The sequence below is a fragment of the Castanea sativa genome, chromosome 2 (assembly GCF_040712315.1).
Source record: "Castanea sativa cultivar Marrone di Chiusa Pesio chromosome 2, ASM4071231v1".
NCBI lineage: Eukaryota > Viridiplantae > Streptophyta > Magnoliopsida > Fagales > Fagaceae > Castanea > Castanea sativa.
The window spans coordinates 34,436,854-34,451,892 of record NC_134014.1 but is presented as its reverse complement, the minus strand read 5'-3'; the positions used below and the strand labels follow the sequence as shown (position 1 = coordinate 34,451,892).

The following is a 15,039-nucleotide window of genomic DNA, read 5'->3' as shown; positions in this document are numbered from 1 at the left end:
TTCAGCCATATAATCGCTTCCACTCAAAATGCTAGTATGTTGTGGGCGCTTGTCATAATGCCATTGGAAATATGCCACCATCTCACCAATGAGTGGAAATACAAACCAAAACTCCTCCTCCTCGCTGTCATACTCCGAGTCCGTGTCTTTCCCAGTGGTCATGTCATCATCACAGTTACTGATATCCATGTCATCATCACTGAAACTAGTATCCATGTCATCACCACAACCACCAATGTCTATGTCATCATCATCGGAGTTAAAATAAGCATCGTCAAAATCATACTGCCAAAAAGGATCACTGGAGGAGACCATTATACCTATATCTTGCAAAAACCAAAGCATTAGAACCAAAGATATTGAAATATATAAACAGACAAATTAATATAAAGTACTAAGGGAATTGCAATAATGTTAGCTAAACTCACCTTACAATGTAAGTAACATGAACTAAATAACAAATATTATAAAAAATATATAATACTATAAAAAAACACCAAGTACATAACAAAGCCTGCACACTAATTTAAATAACAATAAATTCACAGGCATAGTTCACAACACTTTAACATTACAATAAAACTACATTAAATAAAAGTGTTCAACTGACTAAGAGAAATAAAACCAAACGTCGAACATTGTCCAAGCACACACACATAAAGTCCTTAAATAGTACTTAAAAACTAAACGAAGTGATTCACATAGAGTGTCACATAACAAAACATCACAAAAGCAATCCCCATTAATTATCCGGCTGCTGAGCGTGGCGCTCCATCCACCTCCTCCTCCAATGCTTTGGCATGCTCATGAACAACACCCTTTTCTCTTTCTTTTGGAGAGCCTCGACGATGTTAACATAGGTGTCATCCCACCTCAACCCGGTATGCCTTAAAAGCTGGCCCCACTTTTTTTATTTTTGCCTAAGCCTATTTTGCTTATCTTTCACTTGCTTAGGGGAGAAACTCTTCCCAGTTTGCTCATTTAGGGTTTTCATAATTGATAGCCAAGCTTTGAACTTAAAGACACTATGTTCCATATTCCCCTTTTGTTGTTCATCGACCATAAGGTCAATGAAAATGTGTTCAATGTGGGCAGGCCACATTTTGTCGTCAGCATCCTAAGTTTCTTGTGCCATCTAATACAAATTTCTCAACACAATTGCATATGTTAATATTTGTATATTCATAGTTCTATGAATGAGTCACTTGAATCTCTAACCAACCGCTCAACTTAAGTGAAGAAGACAAGAGAACCTATTTAGGAAGTAATTTATTTCATAATTCTTCAGGTGCCAATTTCATAATCAGTTGTAGTACTAAGATGTAAATAAATCAAAGGAAAAGATACTACCTACTGCTAGTGACATAATTTGCAGAGAAAATCAACTAAAACATGTTGCACTAATTAGAATGGAGTAAAAAAAGAAAAACCACATATTTTTCTTCAAGGCAGAATGGTAAACTTAACCCCATGAATATAAAATCACATATGCAAAGTCAAAACTAGGCCTTCTTCTTGGAATAGTTGAAACAAGGGCCTTTTTGTTCTTGAGAGGAAAATATTGTTTGGTTATTGCTCATCTGCATTACCCGACCCTTGTACTTAGGACATTAAATTAGTACTTCTAAGTCCTAGGAAATACATAAAGACCCAAACCAATATTAGTACTTTAATATATCAATGCATCCAATAGTCCAATACTAAAATATAAAATGTTTCAAAGAAGGATTTAACACTTCGGGTTCAAAATGAAGGTAGAACTTAAGAAATTCATAAAGACCCAAACCAACATCAGTACTTTAATATATCTGATGACTACAAAATGATCAGTAGTTTAGTACACGCTCTGCTATAGTCATACGTTATTAAGAGTATAATACAAATGATTTTTTGATTTTATTTTTTCACTTACATGCTCTGTTTTAGACCTATGGTATTAGAGTAAGATAATAGAACTTTTCCCTAAAAATCAATATGAGAAGAATTCAATCAACATGTCTCACAAGCCACAACCAACATCAGTACTTTAAATCAAAAACCCCATTTCACATCCAACAAAAAACCCAAACCAGACCATGGACATGGAAAATGGAGAGGGAGAGAGAGAAATATATTGCACCTGGGAGAGGGAGAGAGAGGTATGGACATGGTGACAGAGCTCGGTAGACTCGCCGGTGAAGATTCAGGCTTGGTTCAGTGCTTCGATCACGCGTTGTTCTTCAGAGCTTGTGTCCTTAGGCCTGGTTCAGTGCTTCGATCACGGAGTGTGGCGCCATGGAGCTAGCTTGCTAGGGAAGTGAAAATGAGGCTAAGAGAGGGAAGTGAGAAGAGGGAAAATTTTCAGCAAAATTTTTGGGGAGAACTGAAATGAAACAGAGGAGTTCCAACGGTAATAACTCAGTCTATTTCGGATGTGGCAATGCACTGGCTTTTGGGGCCCACAATCTTCACTTATTTTCGGACATGCCACTAAGTGATGGTCTTTGAGTTTTGAAAACAGCTTTCAACTGTTTTCATTTTCCATCACTGCAATCCATTTTTTGAATCACCGAGTAACGAAAACCATCATCTAAAACTCATCCAAACAAACCATCATCTGTGGGACCCATATAATTTGGATGATGGAAACAAAAAATTGAGTGATATCACTCAAAATTCATCCAATCCAAACAAGCTCTTAGCCACTTGAAACTTTGATGGAAATTCATTTAGATTAAATTATCAAAACACAAACTCATATTGAGTTATACATGGTGTAGCGATGGTATATGTGTTTATTTATATAGAGAAATGCTATGTCTACAACACTTTCATAACAAATTCTAGGTGGTAGGTTGTTATTGGTGGGTTACTAGTGAGCTAAAAAGTAATTTCAATAGTGAGTTCAAATTAGAACCAATAATTACTTACTACCTATGATTTGTTATGAAAATATTGTGAACATAGCAATTCTCATCCATATATATACATATTGAGAGAGAGAGAGAGAGAGAGAGAGAGAGAGAGAGAGGTGTTTCACCATTGATGCTGTGGGTCTTGTCCGAAGACATTTAGTAGTCCGAGGACAAGTAGATGTTAGCAAAGAAGTACAAATCAGTGAATTATGGAAGGATTCTGGTCATGAGGGTTTGGGAAGGTAGTACGAGGAGAAATGCCTCATTGGCTTAGCAGGGTAGAGGTCAGAAGGGTTGATCTGCCATCGAGAGCAATATTTTGGACGATTCTACTGCTATCATCACATTACATGCTCTGCAACTAACTCCCTGGCCGCGTTAATGTGGAGATGATATCTGAATAGTAATATTCAACCTTACAGCTACCTATGAAGACTTTAGGAATGTATCGATGGGATAAGTATTAAAGCCAGTAATCTGGTCTACATGTGAAGAGTTGAGATGAAATGATAAGAGTGAATATAAAGAAGGAAATCTTCATTACAAAGGGTGGTGGGAGAATTTAGAGAGAAAAAATATTACTGTACATTGAAGACTTGTAATAGTGTTTAAGTCTGAAATAAATATATAAAAACTACCATCTTCGGACTTTGCCGAGGAGGATTTTCTCTACATTAAATTGTTTATTTATCCTTAAGTATCATTTAGCTCACTATTATTACAGTCAAACACTTTGAAGTTTAGTTTCTAGCACACTCTCTACAAATTTATTATTTTGGACTCTTTGGGCTTTAGTCCTTTTTATCTTTGGGCTATCTAAGCAAATCCTGCCCTTACATACATCTATGACGTAATTTAATTTGTGTGTGTTTTTTTTTTTTTAAATTTTAATACATAATTTTATTGTTCATTTAAAGTAAATATTTCTTTACTTTATATATGACTTTTTACCATGTCTAATCACATGGACCTGGTGCTAATACAGTATGTATTTTGGTAGCTTATTTACTAAATGCGTGAGAAAAAAAAGTTTATTAAAAAAAAATGTAATTGTTAATTATTTTTAAAGCTAAGAGACAAAAAAAAAAAAAAAAAAATCTCAAAAAGCTTTAATGGACACCTACAAGGATTATTATTGCCCCAGGTAGATGCCATCTTAAATTTTTTTTTTTCTTTCTTATGGTATAGTATAAGTATATTTATTAAATTGATGGGAAATTATATTATCAAATTTCAAAAAGTTTCTTCCTCAAAAAATTTTTTGTTCAAAAAGTTTAAAAAGTTTCACAAAAAATTTTGTTTTTAAAATTTTCTTCTCAAAAAATTTAAAGAAAATTTATTATTTGAATAAAAATTATGTCACATTTCATGTGTTTTGCTTGTGCTGAACCCGAAGTCCAGTTGGGTCGGTTCACATCCGACCCATTACCAAACAAGTCAAACCTTGGATTGGCTCTTGTTATACTTAACCCTAATATCCCCGCTTCAAATTTCTCTCCTCTCCTAAAATTCTTCCTCATTTCTCAGCCGTCTAGTCGTTCCCAGTTCCCATGGGTCGTGTAATCCGAGCTCAACGTAAGGGTGCTGGGTCTGTGTTCAAGTCCCACACCCACCACCGCAAGGGACCAGCGAGGTTCCGCAGTCTCGACTTTGGCGAGCGCAATGGGTACCTGAAGGGCGTGGTCACTGAGATCATTCACGACCCGGGTCGCGGTGCACCGCTCGCCCGGATCACTTTCCGCCACCCTTTCCGTTACAAGAAGCAGAACGAGCTCTTCGTGGCTGCCGAGGGCATGTACACTGGTCAGTTCGTGTATTGTGGGAAAAAGGCTACTCTTGTTGTTGGCAATGTGTTGCCTCTCAGATCTATTCCTGAAGGAGCTGTGGTTTGCAACGTTGAGCACCACGTTGGTGACCGTGGTGTCTTCGCTAGGTGTTCTGGTGATTACGCTATTGTCATTAGCCACAACCCCGATAACGACACTAGCAGGTATATCTCCTTTGTCGTTTAAGATTAATTGTTTATATAGTTGCATTTTGTACAGAATGCCTTTTTTTAATGTATTGCTTTTGATTGATTACTTTTCTAATAGTTTTGTTGTTGGTTCTAATATGAATTGCTTGAGTGAGCTATGCGTTTTTCCCCAAATCTTCTAACTACTACTCCTTACATAGAGTGGCATATGCTTGCATAACTCGAAACTTTTGGTCATTTGGTTTGGGTATTTAGTAGAAGTTTGTTGATGTAGAGACTATTGAGTCCTTAATCTTTTTTGAAATGAAATTCATTGCACAAAGATAAATAATATTATGGCTGGAGTGTTGGGGTTCCTTATAAGATCGTAGGAAAGAGAAGGGGACTAGGGACTATAGGTTTACCACTCCGATCCTATATATTCATAAGATTCTGATAATTGAAACTCCATGTTGTTGCACTGAACCAATTGTACCAATTTGCAAACTGATATTATGTATTTATCATCTTCTGTGTATATATATAGAGTTCTTGTATTGTTTGTACCTTAAAGATTGTTATGCTTTTTATAGTAGCTTTGTATGTTTATGTTAAATTTGGATGACTTTGCATGATTTGCGTTTTTAGCATATTCTTTTACATTGTTGATCGAAAAGCCAGTTTTCATTGCCTTCAGCTTCCTGGTCGGAAGTCTGGGCAATACTTTTTTGCATGGCTTCCCGAGCTAAGTTTAGCTGAGTTCGGCGTTGTCATGTTTATGATTAATCCTTGTACAATTGATTAATAATTGGAGTTTTTGATTATTTTAAACATCTACATTTGATTACTTTTGCTAAACTTGTGAGAATACATGACTAGCAGTGACACTGTCTATATCGCTGATCATCGGATTGTCTGTTTACTCAATTTCACAGGGTCAAACTCCCATCTGGTGCTAAGAAGATTGTTCCAAGTGGCTGCCGAGCTATGATTGGGCAGGTTGCCGGTGGAGGGAGAACTGAGAAGCCTCTTCTCAAGGCTGGTAATGCTTACCACAAGTTCAGAGTGAAGAGAAATTGCTGGCCCAAGGTACGTGGTGTGGCTATGAACCCAGTTGAGCATCCTCATGGAGGAGGTAACCACCAGCATATTGGGCATGCAAGTACTGTTAGGCGCGATGCACCTCCTGGTCAAAAGGTTGGTCTCATTGCTGCAAGGAGGACTGGTCGGCTCAGAGGACAAGCAGCTGCAACTGCTTCTAAAGCTGACAAGGCTTGAAAATTTTAGGCTGATAAGAGTGCTTAAAAGAGTGTTATACTTTAGATCTGCTGCATATCTTGATTGTCATCTAAGACTAGTTGTTGAACCTTATTGTCAAAATTTTGGTTGGAATGTCGTTATGTTTTATTTTTATTACAATTGGTTTATGCACTTTTTGAAATTATTCCAATTTAGTTGTTCCTATTCCAGTATTCCTGCTGAAGGAGTCTCTTTACCTTAAACTGATTATCCAAAATTTAGCATATCTTGTTAATCAGAATAATTTTTGCATTATGTCAATGACATGGGAAATTGCATTAATGGCATGTTTGGATGTTTAAAAAAGGAGGGGGAGTGAGTAGAGGGAAGGGGAGTAATTCAATTACCTTGTTTGAGAGTTTTTTAAGGAAGGAGGGGGAGAGATTTGGAGGGGTTTGGAGGGGTTTCAACTACCTCCAACTCCTCATTTTTAATTCCCCCAAATTGGAGAGATTTGGAGGGAGAGTAGAGCACATAAAATTATTTATAAAGTAAATTACCTAATTTACCCTTATTATATTTATAAAATTACAATGTTAAAAACAAGAGAAATGGCTAATTACTCCCTTCCCCCTTACTAATTATAAAAACATCTAAACAAGGTGGAGGGTAATCATTCTCCTCTACTCTCTTCCCCACTACTTCCCTCTCCTCTACTCCTCTCTACTCTCCTCCCTCTCTAAACTCCCAAACAGGCCATAAGAGAGAAATTTTGGACATCACGGTGGTGGCAGTGTTGTCATTTTGGCCAAAATGGAGTCATGGGTATGTTCATTGACTCCATTCTGTTTCAGAGATACTGATCAGATGTAAAGTTTGATGCAAGTATTACATTTTTGATCGAAAAGCCATTTTTCACTGCAGTTGGCTTCTTTGTCGGAAGTCTGGGTAATACTTTTTTGCATGGCTTCCTGAGCTAAGTTTAGTTGAGTTGCAGTGTTGTCATATTTATGATTAATCCTTGTACAATTGATTAATAACTGGAGTTTTAGATTCTTTTGTAGGTTGGTTGATTGCCTAGGGAAGGTATGTTGTACATTTGCGAAATGCAGCATCTCTCACAAATACGTGGGCGCTGTGGAACTTACATGTTATGAGAGATGACACGTGTGATGACACTTATTGGTATTTTTAACGAGACATATAGATTCAAATCCACGAATTATTGAATTATTTAAAAAAGAAAGTGATAATTCATAATTGTATTAGCGATTTGCTAAGCTGAATTATTATTATTATTTTTTGATACGCCGAATTATTGATGATTGACTTAAGGCTTACCTATTAGTATTACTATTTTTTTTTTTTTGATAAATAGTTTTTTTTTTTGGATAAATAGTATTACTACTGTTTGATTGCACGACTTTTGGTGGAGTTACAGGGTGGGTATGTCGCCGGAGCAAGTTTTGTCAAACTAGGCAGTTGATGAACACGAGTGATAATGTGATATATGGGCCCGGTTTTGTTTTTGTTTTTTTTTAAATAGGTGGAACTTTGCCAATGGCCAGTAGACTATAGCATTATCATCGTAATTGTAAAAATTTAAGTTATGTTTGATAACGGTTTTTATTTTTTATTTTAGAAACTTGTTTTTGAGAAAAAAAAAAAAAATTTCTTGTATTTTTGAAAGCAAAAACATGTTTGGTTAGTTGAAATTAAAAAAATAGTTTTTTGAAGAAAAAATAAAAAATACTAAAATATGATGTTGTTAGGATTTGAATTATAGTTCTAACTCACTAAATGAGATAGGTTCATTAAATTAAATACGTGTTTTCTTTTACTTATGAAAAGTAGAAACTGAAAACAGCATTTTATATGTTTTTAGTTTCTTTCATAAATTGAGTTTTGAGAACAGTTTTTGTTTTTTATCAATTTTTAGTTGCCAAACAAGTATTTTAGTTTTAAAAATAAAAAATTGTTTTTGAAAACTGAAAATAAGGGGAAAAATAGTTACCAAACGTACCTTTAGCATTTAGCATCTAAAAACTTAACTTTAAGCATTTAACACATCACTTTATAATACCCCTAACATTAACTTTTATTTTTTTACCATTTAATTTAAATATTATTTCTTTATTATTTTTTATTCTTCCTCTCTCTGTCAACCCCCTTGTCTCCCTCTCTCCTGTAGCAGAAAAAAAATAAAAAAATTATAACAATTTGCTATAGTGTGCTATAAAAAATGAGAGCTCACTATAGCAAGATGTCAAATTTGTTAGCACATGACATCTTTGATGGAGTAGGTTTTTGTGAATATAAATGCTAAAAATAGCATTTTAGCATTTATAACCCTCTTGATGAGAATCCTCTAAATCAACTAACATCTTGTTTGGGATTTAAATCATTCATTCTCAATGATAACTATCAAATTATCCACAAATAATAAATAAATAAATAAATGAGACTTTTTTAACAACCTATTAAACTGACAAGTTTTTTTTTTTTTTTTTAATGAAACTCACAAGTTCTTGATGAGAAATAAAAGTTATTATAGTGATGAATGTGAATCTATGAATCTATAAAATGCGATATAAGACTTATTGCCAACCAATGAAATGGGATGTTCTGATAAGCATATATAATTTAGAGGTTAGAGTGGTTTTACTTTTACATTGTACTGTATAATATACACCCTTTTTAGAGTGAAGCTAAAATCATAGTAGAATAATTAGTAAACTACATATACTAGATCGATCATATATGTTATATGTATATGTGGGGGTCAAAAACAACCAACAACTTTTGAGTGAGATTGATATAAGATCTACGCAACTAATTTTAAAAAAAAGAGAAATGATCCACAATAGGAAGTCTAAGCAACAGATTAAAGATGAAAAGTGATCGAATCAAATATATATATATATATATATATATATATATATATATATATATATATTTATGATGGGAATGAAGTTCCTGAGATAGATTCAAAGACTAAAAACCCATAGAACTATCTCTCTTTGTTCTCTTTCTCTCTCTTGTTCTCACCTAAACTTTCTCTCTCATTTCCTTTACCCCCACCCTGTTCCTTTTCTCCTTCTTTTAAAAAAAATCTCTCCCTCTTCCCCTCTCTCCCCAGTTGGAATTGGGAGATACTTGTCCCATCATCCCTCTATTCTGCCACTTTTTGATCATAAAAAAGGACTTTTGAGGGGTTTTCATTGTTGAGGCCAGTTATTCAACATTTAATATAACAGAGATTAGGTGAGAAATCTCATTAATGTGGAGGTGACTGTTCTATTGGTTCTTATCTGTTCCTTGTGCTTCTTTGGACAAGTTTGAGGAAAGGTGGCAAGGGGATTGGTCAGCCGTGGTTCCTTTGAGGAGGTTTTGGCCGTCCCCTCAATAATGAACCTTGGGAAAGGAAGTTAGCCCGGACTTCCACAATAGTGGGCTTGGATGGTTTCCTTTCATCTAACAAACTATTTCATCCACATATTTATCTTTGGCCGAACCCATATTCTTTAAAAGTGATCTACTGGGCTTTTGGTTCTCATCCCGAGCTCACATTCATCCTCCCACAATATTATATGCACATTTTTTAAACTCTTATTTATGCATGGAATTTTTTTTTCTAAAAATACAGGTTTTTTTTAATATATAATTAAACTATAAAACGCTTATTAAATTTTTTTTAATTATATATATATATGAAATTACTTTAACATGACTAAATTTAATACTCTTATTTGGTAATATAATTGTTTTTTTTAAAATGATCAAAATCAATATTTTCTAGTTTCATATTTTTCTATTTATATAAGGCAACAACATGTTCATATTTTTATAACCATTGAATTTTCTATCTATTAAGATTATTATTAAATTTGGATGAGGGAAATTATGGATGATCTAGTATTTTTTGAAATAGTTAATTAAGCACCAATAATATTTAATAGTTAGATTAATAAAGAAAATGGACGATATAACTAATATGAAAACAAAATCAAACTCTTGGAGAGTCAAAATAAAAAATTTGAAGCATAAAACGCTAAAATGATTTTTTTTTTAATTTTTTATAAAAAAATGTAAGGGCAAAGGATATGCTTTTATCAATAAATAACTTTGGGGGGGGGGGGGGGGGTTCGCTAGTCATGCATTTTAATTTGTTGACATCTTCTTAAGTTTCTAAAAGAAGATATCCATAGTTGAATAATCATTTCTCCATTGTAATTATTAAAGTATAAAATAAAATTGTTTTTCATAACTTTTGGGTGTTCATGTGTTCCACCTTGTCTATCCCCCTCAATAATAATAGTAATAATAATAATAAAAAACTATCATAATTGCCAAAAAAATAAAACTTTTGTTAGAGGGCCAGTTTATTATATTATTATTTAAAAAACCAAAATCGCAGAGAAGATTATTACCCAACATAGAGGGTCCGCGACTCCGCGTACCTAAAAAAGAAACAGAAAACAACAGCAACATTGGAGAGATATTCGACAAGCTAAGTGGAAATTGGTTTAGCCTTTAGGACAATAAGCTTGATCTAAACCGCATCGATTTGATGGGTCGAAGGACAAAAGGTTCACTGTTTTTGTTTTGCAATAAATCAACGACTCACATGCAGGAATAGTACCCATCTCATCATGGCCCATTTCAGAAGTTTCCTGAAAGCGGAAATCCTCGTGTTTTTAGAGGGGAACAGATGGATATGAAGAAATGCACTCAGCAAGTTATTAATGTCACAGACAAACAAAGGAAACAAAAGGCAAACTGGAATATTTAAGCTCTCTCTTAGGGAGACAATTTTGATAATTTTTCTTCATGTTAATTAAAGTTGGTAAGTTGTGAAGACATAAGTTTGATTTGCAATATATTTGTGTGGCATTGAGAGCCCTCGAGAGCAAAGTGAATTCAGAACAGAAAAGTTGCAGGTTCCTTGTGCATGAACCCAACATAATATGCCCTACAGGCTACAACTCAGCCTAACAAATTAACAAAATCCCAATGCAAGTGGTTCTCTACCTATATTTCCTTCAAACAAAACAATTTTGCGCGAGAGATTAACAAAGAAAGAGACCTATAGCTATAGCAAAGAATGTCATAAAGTGTAAAGAAAAGAAAGAGACCTATAGCAAAGAATGCCATAAAGAGTAGAGAAAGAGACCCATAACATTGTATCTAGTGCTGATGATTAATATCATCTTGCAAAACTAAAATGACTTTCTTCATCTTCTAAATCCATGTTGGATTTTAATTTGGAATAATTAAAGTAATTTACACACTTATTATGAAAGAGTAGGATTTGGTTGGTCTCATTTTTTAATAATTAATTAATATGTCAAAAAAGTAAACAATTTAGTAAATTACATGTTAAATTTGCCAAAGTCGTGAAAACATAAATGGAAATCCTTAAATTGGGAAAGTGAAAAATTGAAATAGTGGGAATGTTTTAATCCACCACGGTTATAATAACGAGACAAAATGTATTTTCATAAACTTATCTCCACTATATTTTCTCTAAGTAAAAATTAGCAGTCAAATAACCTAACCTTAGTTCATGGTCACATCACATGCCTGTGTATCGTTCTTGGTTGATAACAGAAGAATAAAGTTCTTGCTTATATTATACATTGGGAATCCATCCAATCAATATATAGCCAATACCAAGTTACCAACTCAAAAAAAAAAAATATATATATAGCCAATACATTCTTCGGAACCATATTACGTCGTTATCGAGTGCTAGAAAATTGGTATCACATTCTCGCCAATGAACTCCTCGAATTGGGGGTCAATAATGACGAAAGAGAATTTTACGCACCCATGTAGTTGCAACCCTGACACTCCAACTGATACGATGATTCTATAAATTTTGTTTTGCTTGTTTTCTAGCGATGAAAATAATTGAGTTAGACATGTTTTTTTTTTTTTATCAAGGAAAAAACTAATATTATTTTGATATTTTACCAACATAATATTTATAAAATAATATGATAATAAATGTAATTGATGAATTTTTAAAACATAATAAATAACCTCTTAAAAAAGACAATAAATAAATGCTAGAATCACTTTTTTGTAATTTGTAACACATCAATTTATAAACATTAAATCGTAAAATTTGTTATATTCCTATTATCATTTTTTAAAATAAATTTTTATCTATACTCAGTTACTAAAATCACTTTATTTATTACTTACATTAAAAATTTGTCTAGACATTGAAAATGAATATTGGAAGTACATATATATAACGAACGTAAGCACTAACATTGTACCAAGCAAGTCACAAGAAGTAGTACGCTACCAAATGTACATATACAAAAATGATGTTGAAAGTGATACTAGATAGAAATTGAGCACTAATACAACTGGAGGTTTTGTCCATTGCCTGCGTCTTTTCAATCAGTTAGAACCTTTCCATCCATAAGGGATGAATGCCTTTTGGTAATATGATTGAAGCAATGCAAGCTCTAGCTACTTCATCAATCAACCAAAACACATCACATATGCGTATAAACAAGACAGAAGAGAGAGTTGAAAGAAACGAGAATTACTCATGAATAATTAACCTCTACATTTTTGTAATAGTTCTTTCAAGGACACAAAGCGCATCACTGAGGAAAACCAGACACAAATCAACAATAAAATATCTAAGTACAAAAGTTGTCAACAAGTTATGGTCAAAACCACCACTATGGTACCCCTTAAATCTCTTCATTGATCATACTAGCTAGTTCGAGTAGAAGTTATTTATATCATAACAAAATGAATCCGCTTCATCTTTGTCATACTTCCAAATTTATCTGATCATTGACGTTAGAGACCTAAAAACAACTTCTTCACAAGGAATGGTAAGGCCCATGTCATGATTAAAGCCAAACTCGTCCTCAGCTCTTTGAAGCAGACTTTGAAATTCAGGGTGAGTCAACCATGAAATTGGAATTATGTATCTGCTTCTGTTCTCTCCAACGTAGACAGCAAAATGGCCTTTTGGCACATCATCAGGAAGCCCTTCTGCGTCGTACCCATTATTCTTCTTCCCAAAGCTTGAGCATCTCTTGAGAATTTGTTTCAAAGCTGCTGTTTGAGGTAGTTTGTTTGATTTTTTGAGAGCCATTTTTGCTTTCTCAACAAAAAATAAATAAAAGAACTTGTAAGGAAAGTAGTACGGTTTAAGGGACTGCAAAGATGAAGGTTTGGTGAGAGAGGATTGGAGGGATAGATAGGTATTTATCAGGAGAGTTGGAAGGGAGGGCGAGAAACAAGGTCATGTGGAATGTGGGGGCAAAGAACAGACCATAAGTCTTTTTTGGGGCCACTATGAACAAAGGCATACTAGTTCCAACCCCATTGGGGCTGCCCTACCTTGTTGCGTCCTCTATTGACATTGTGGGACCTTTTATCTGTGTGTCTTTGCTTGTGTATGTACGTATGTGCTAGAACTGCATAGAAATAATTGACATGAAGAAATACATTATTGATCTTTCGAACTTTCAAACTGCAAAATTTAACTGTTTCCTATCCTTTTTTTTTATTATTATATATTTTTAACTTTCGAAAGTTGATGAACAGTGATCCTGATATATATCTTATCTTCACTCTTAATTTGAAAAACTTACAAATTTGAATGAAGATGAGTTTCAATTAGGTACACAAACTATGCACAAAGGTATGCGCTGATAGCATCAGCCAGCTTAACGTACAAAGGTTTTGACACGTATTACTTCAAAAAGACAAGAAGGCACAACTTTGTTATGATGTGGAATCGAAACTGCCCCCACTTCACGTTTTAAATTAGTAGTGGAGCCGGAATTTTTTTTTTTTGGGAGCTGTGGTTAGTCTCAATCTTATACATATTGAATTATTCTATATCTAAAAGAATAGATATGAAAAAAAAAACCCACAAGATAATTATTATCAAAATAAAGTTCATTTTAAAAGAAATCACATTGAACTATGACATATTGCTTTGGTAAGATACTAATATGTTTATAATGTATATATATTTTTTATAAGTTACACACGCATATAATGGATCTTAAATCTACAGCCTCATCCTCATCATAAAATTTGAAGAGAAAAACTAAAAAAGTACTAGTTGAGTTAGAGCTCATTGACTATATCATTATCTTTTATATTTAAAATAATTTAAAAAATTCTTTTTATATTTAATATTCTTATTTTTTGACCTTTTCTCTTCATGTACAAAAGAAAATTTTATATATATACCATAAAACTTGATTTATATATTTTTTTAAAAAAAACCAACTAACTGTTAAACACACACATTTAATTATAACATAATTTGTTTATATATATATATATATATATATAAAATAATATCAACATTCTAATCATTTCAAGTTCAAGGGGGCCAAATGCTAGTTTTCTTAGAAATTAGTAAATTATATCTTGGAGGAGGACCTTGGCCCCCTGGTCTCTATGTGGGTCTGTACATTTGGCTTAAATTTAGGAAAATAATGATTAATTTTTTTTATATTAATTATATTAAAAATTAACATGACAATAAATATGATTGATGTTATTTTAACAATAAATAAATAAATGTTTTTTTTTGGCATTAATTTATAACAAATATAGTAAAATTTTGTAATATTATCACTACATATCATTCTTAAACTAGCTTGTAATCCTATGCATATGCATGAATACACTTAAAAATATACAATAAGATGCATAACATAATTCTATATATATAGTTTAAATACTATTGATAGTCATTTATATATTTTTGTTGACTCTTTAAAATTTTTTGTAAAGATATTATTAGGTATAAAATGTAAATTGTCCATTTTTAAAAAAAATTATTGTGAAACACTTTTTTTTACCATTAATTTATTCTAGATTCTTTGATTTTTGTACTTAATAACTTATTTGAATGAATATTTATGATGTGGTCCCACATTTTATTCTAAAATT

The 15,039-nt window shown here is 33.0% G+C and overlaps 2 protein-coding genes across 2 annotated transcripts; one reads left to right on the top strand and one right to left on the bottom strand.

Moving 5' to 3' along the window:
• Positions 1-4,361: 4,361 nt before the first annotated feature.
• On the top strand, positions 4,362-6,320 carry LOC142624460 (large ribosomal subunit protein uL2x). The gene is made up of 2 exons (XM_075798029.1): positions 4,362-4,884; positions 5,784-6,320. The coding sequence occupies exons 1-2, from the start codon at positions 4,445-4,447 to the stop codon at positions 6,124-6,126; spliced, it is 783 nt and encodes a 260-aa protein (XP_075654144.1). The 5' UTR covers positions 4,362-4,444; the 3' UTR covers positions 6,127-6,320.
• A 6,311-nt stretch (positions 6,321-12,631) lies between these two features.
• Positions 12,632-13,294, bottom strand: LOC142626196 (protein SMALL AUXIN UP-REGULATED RNA 12-like). The gene has a single exon (XM_075799990.1). It carries the CDS (start codon positions 13,214-13,216, stop codon positions 12,899-12,901), a length of 318 nt encoding a protein of 105 aa, XP_075656105.1. The 5' UTR covers positions 13,217-13,294; the 3' UTR covers positions 12,632-12,898.
• Positions 13,295-15,039: the final 1,745 nt, after the last annotated feature.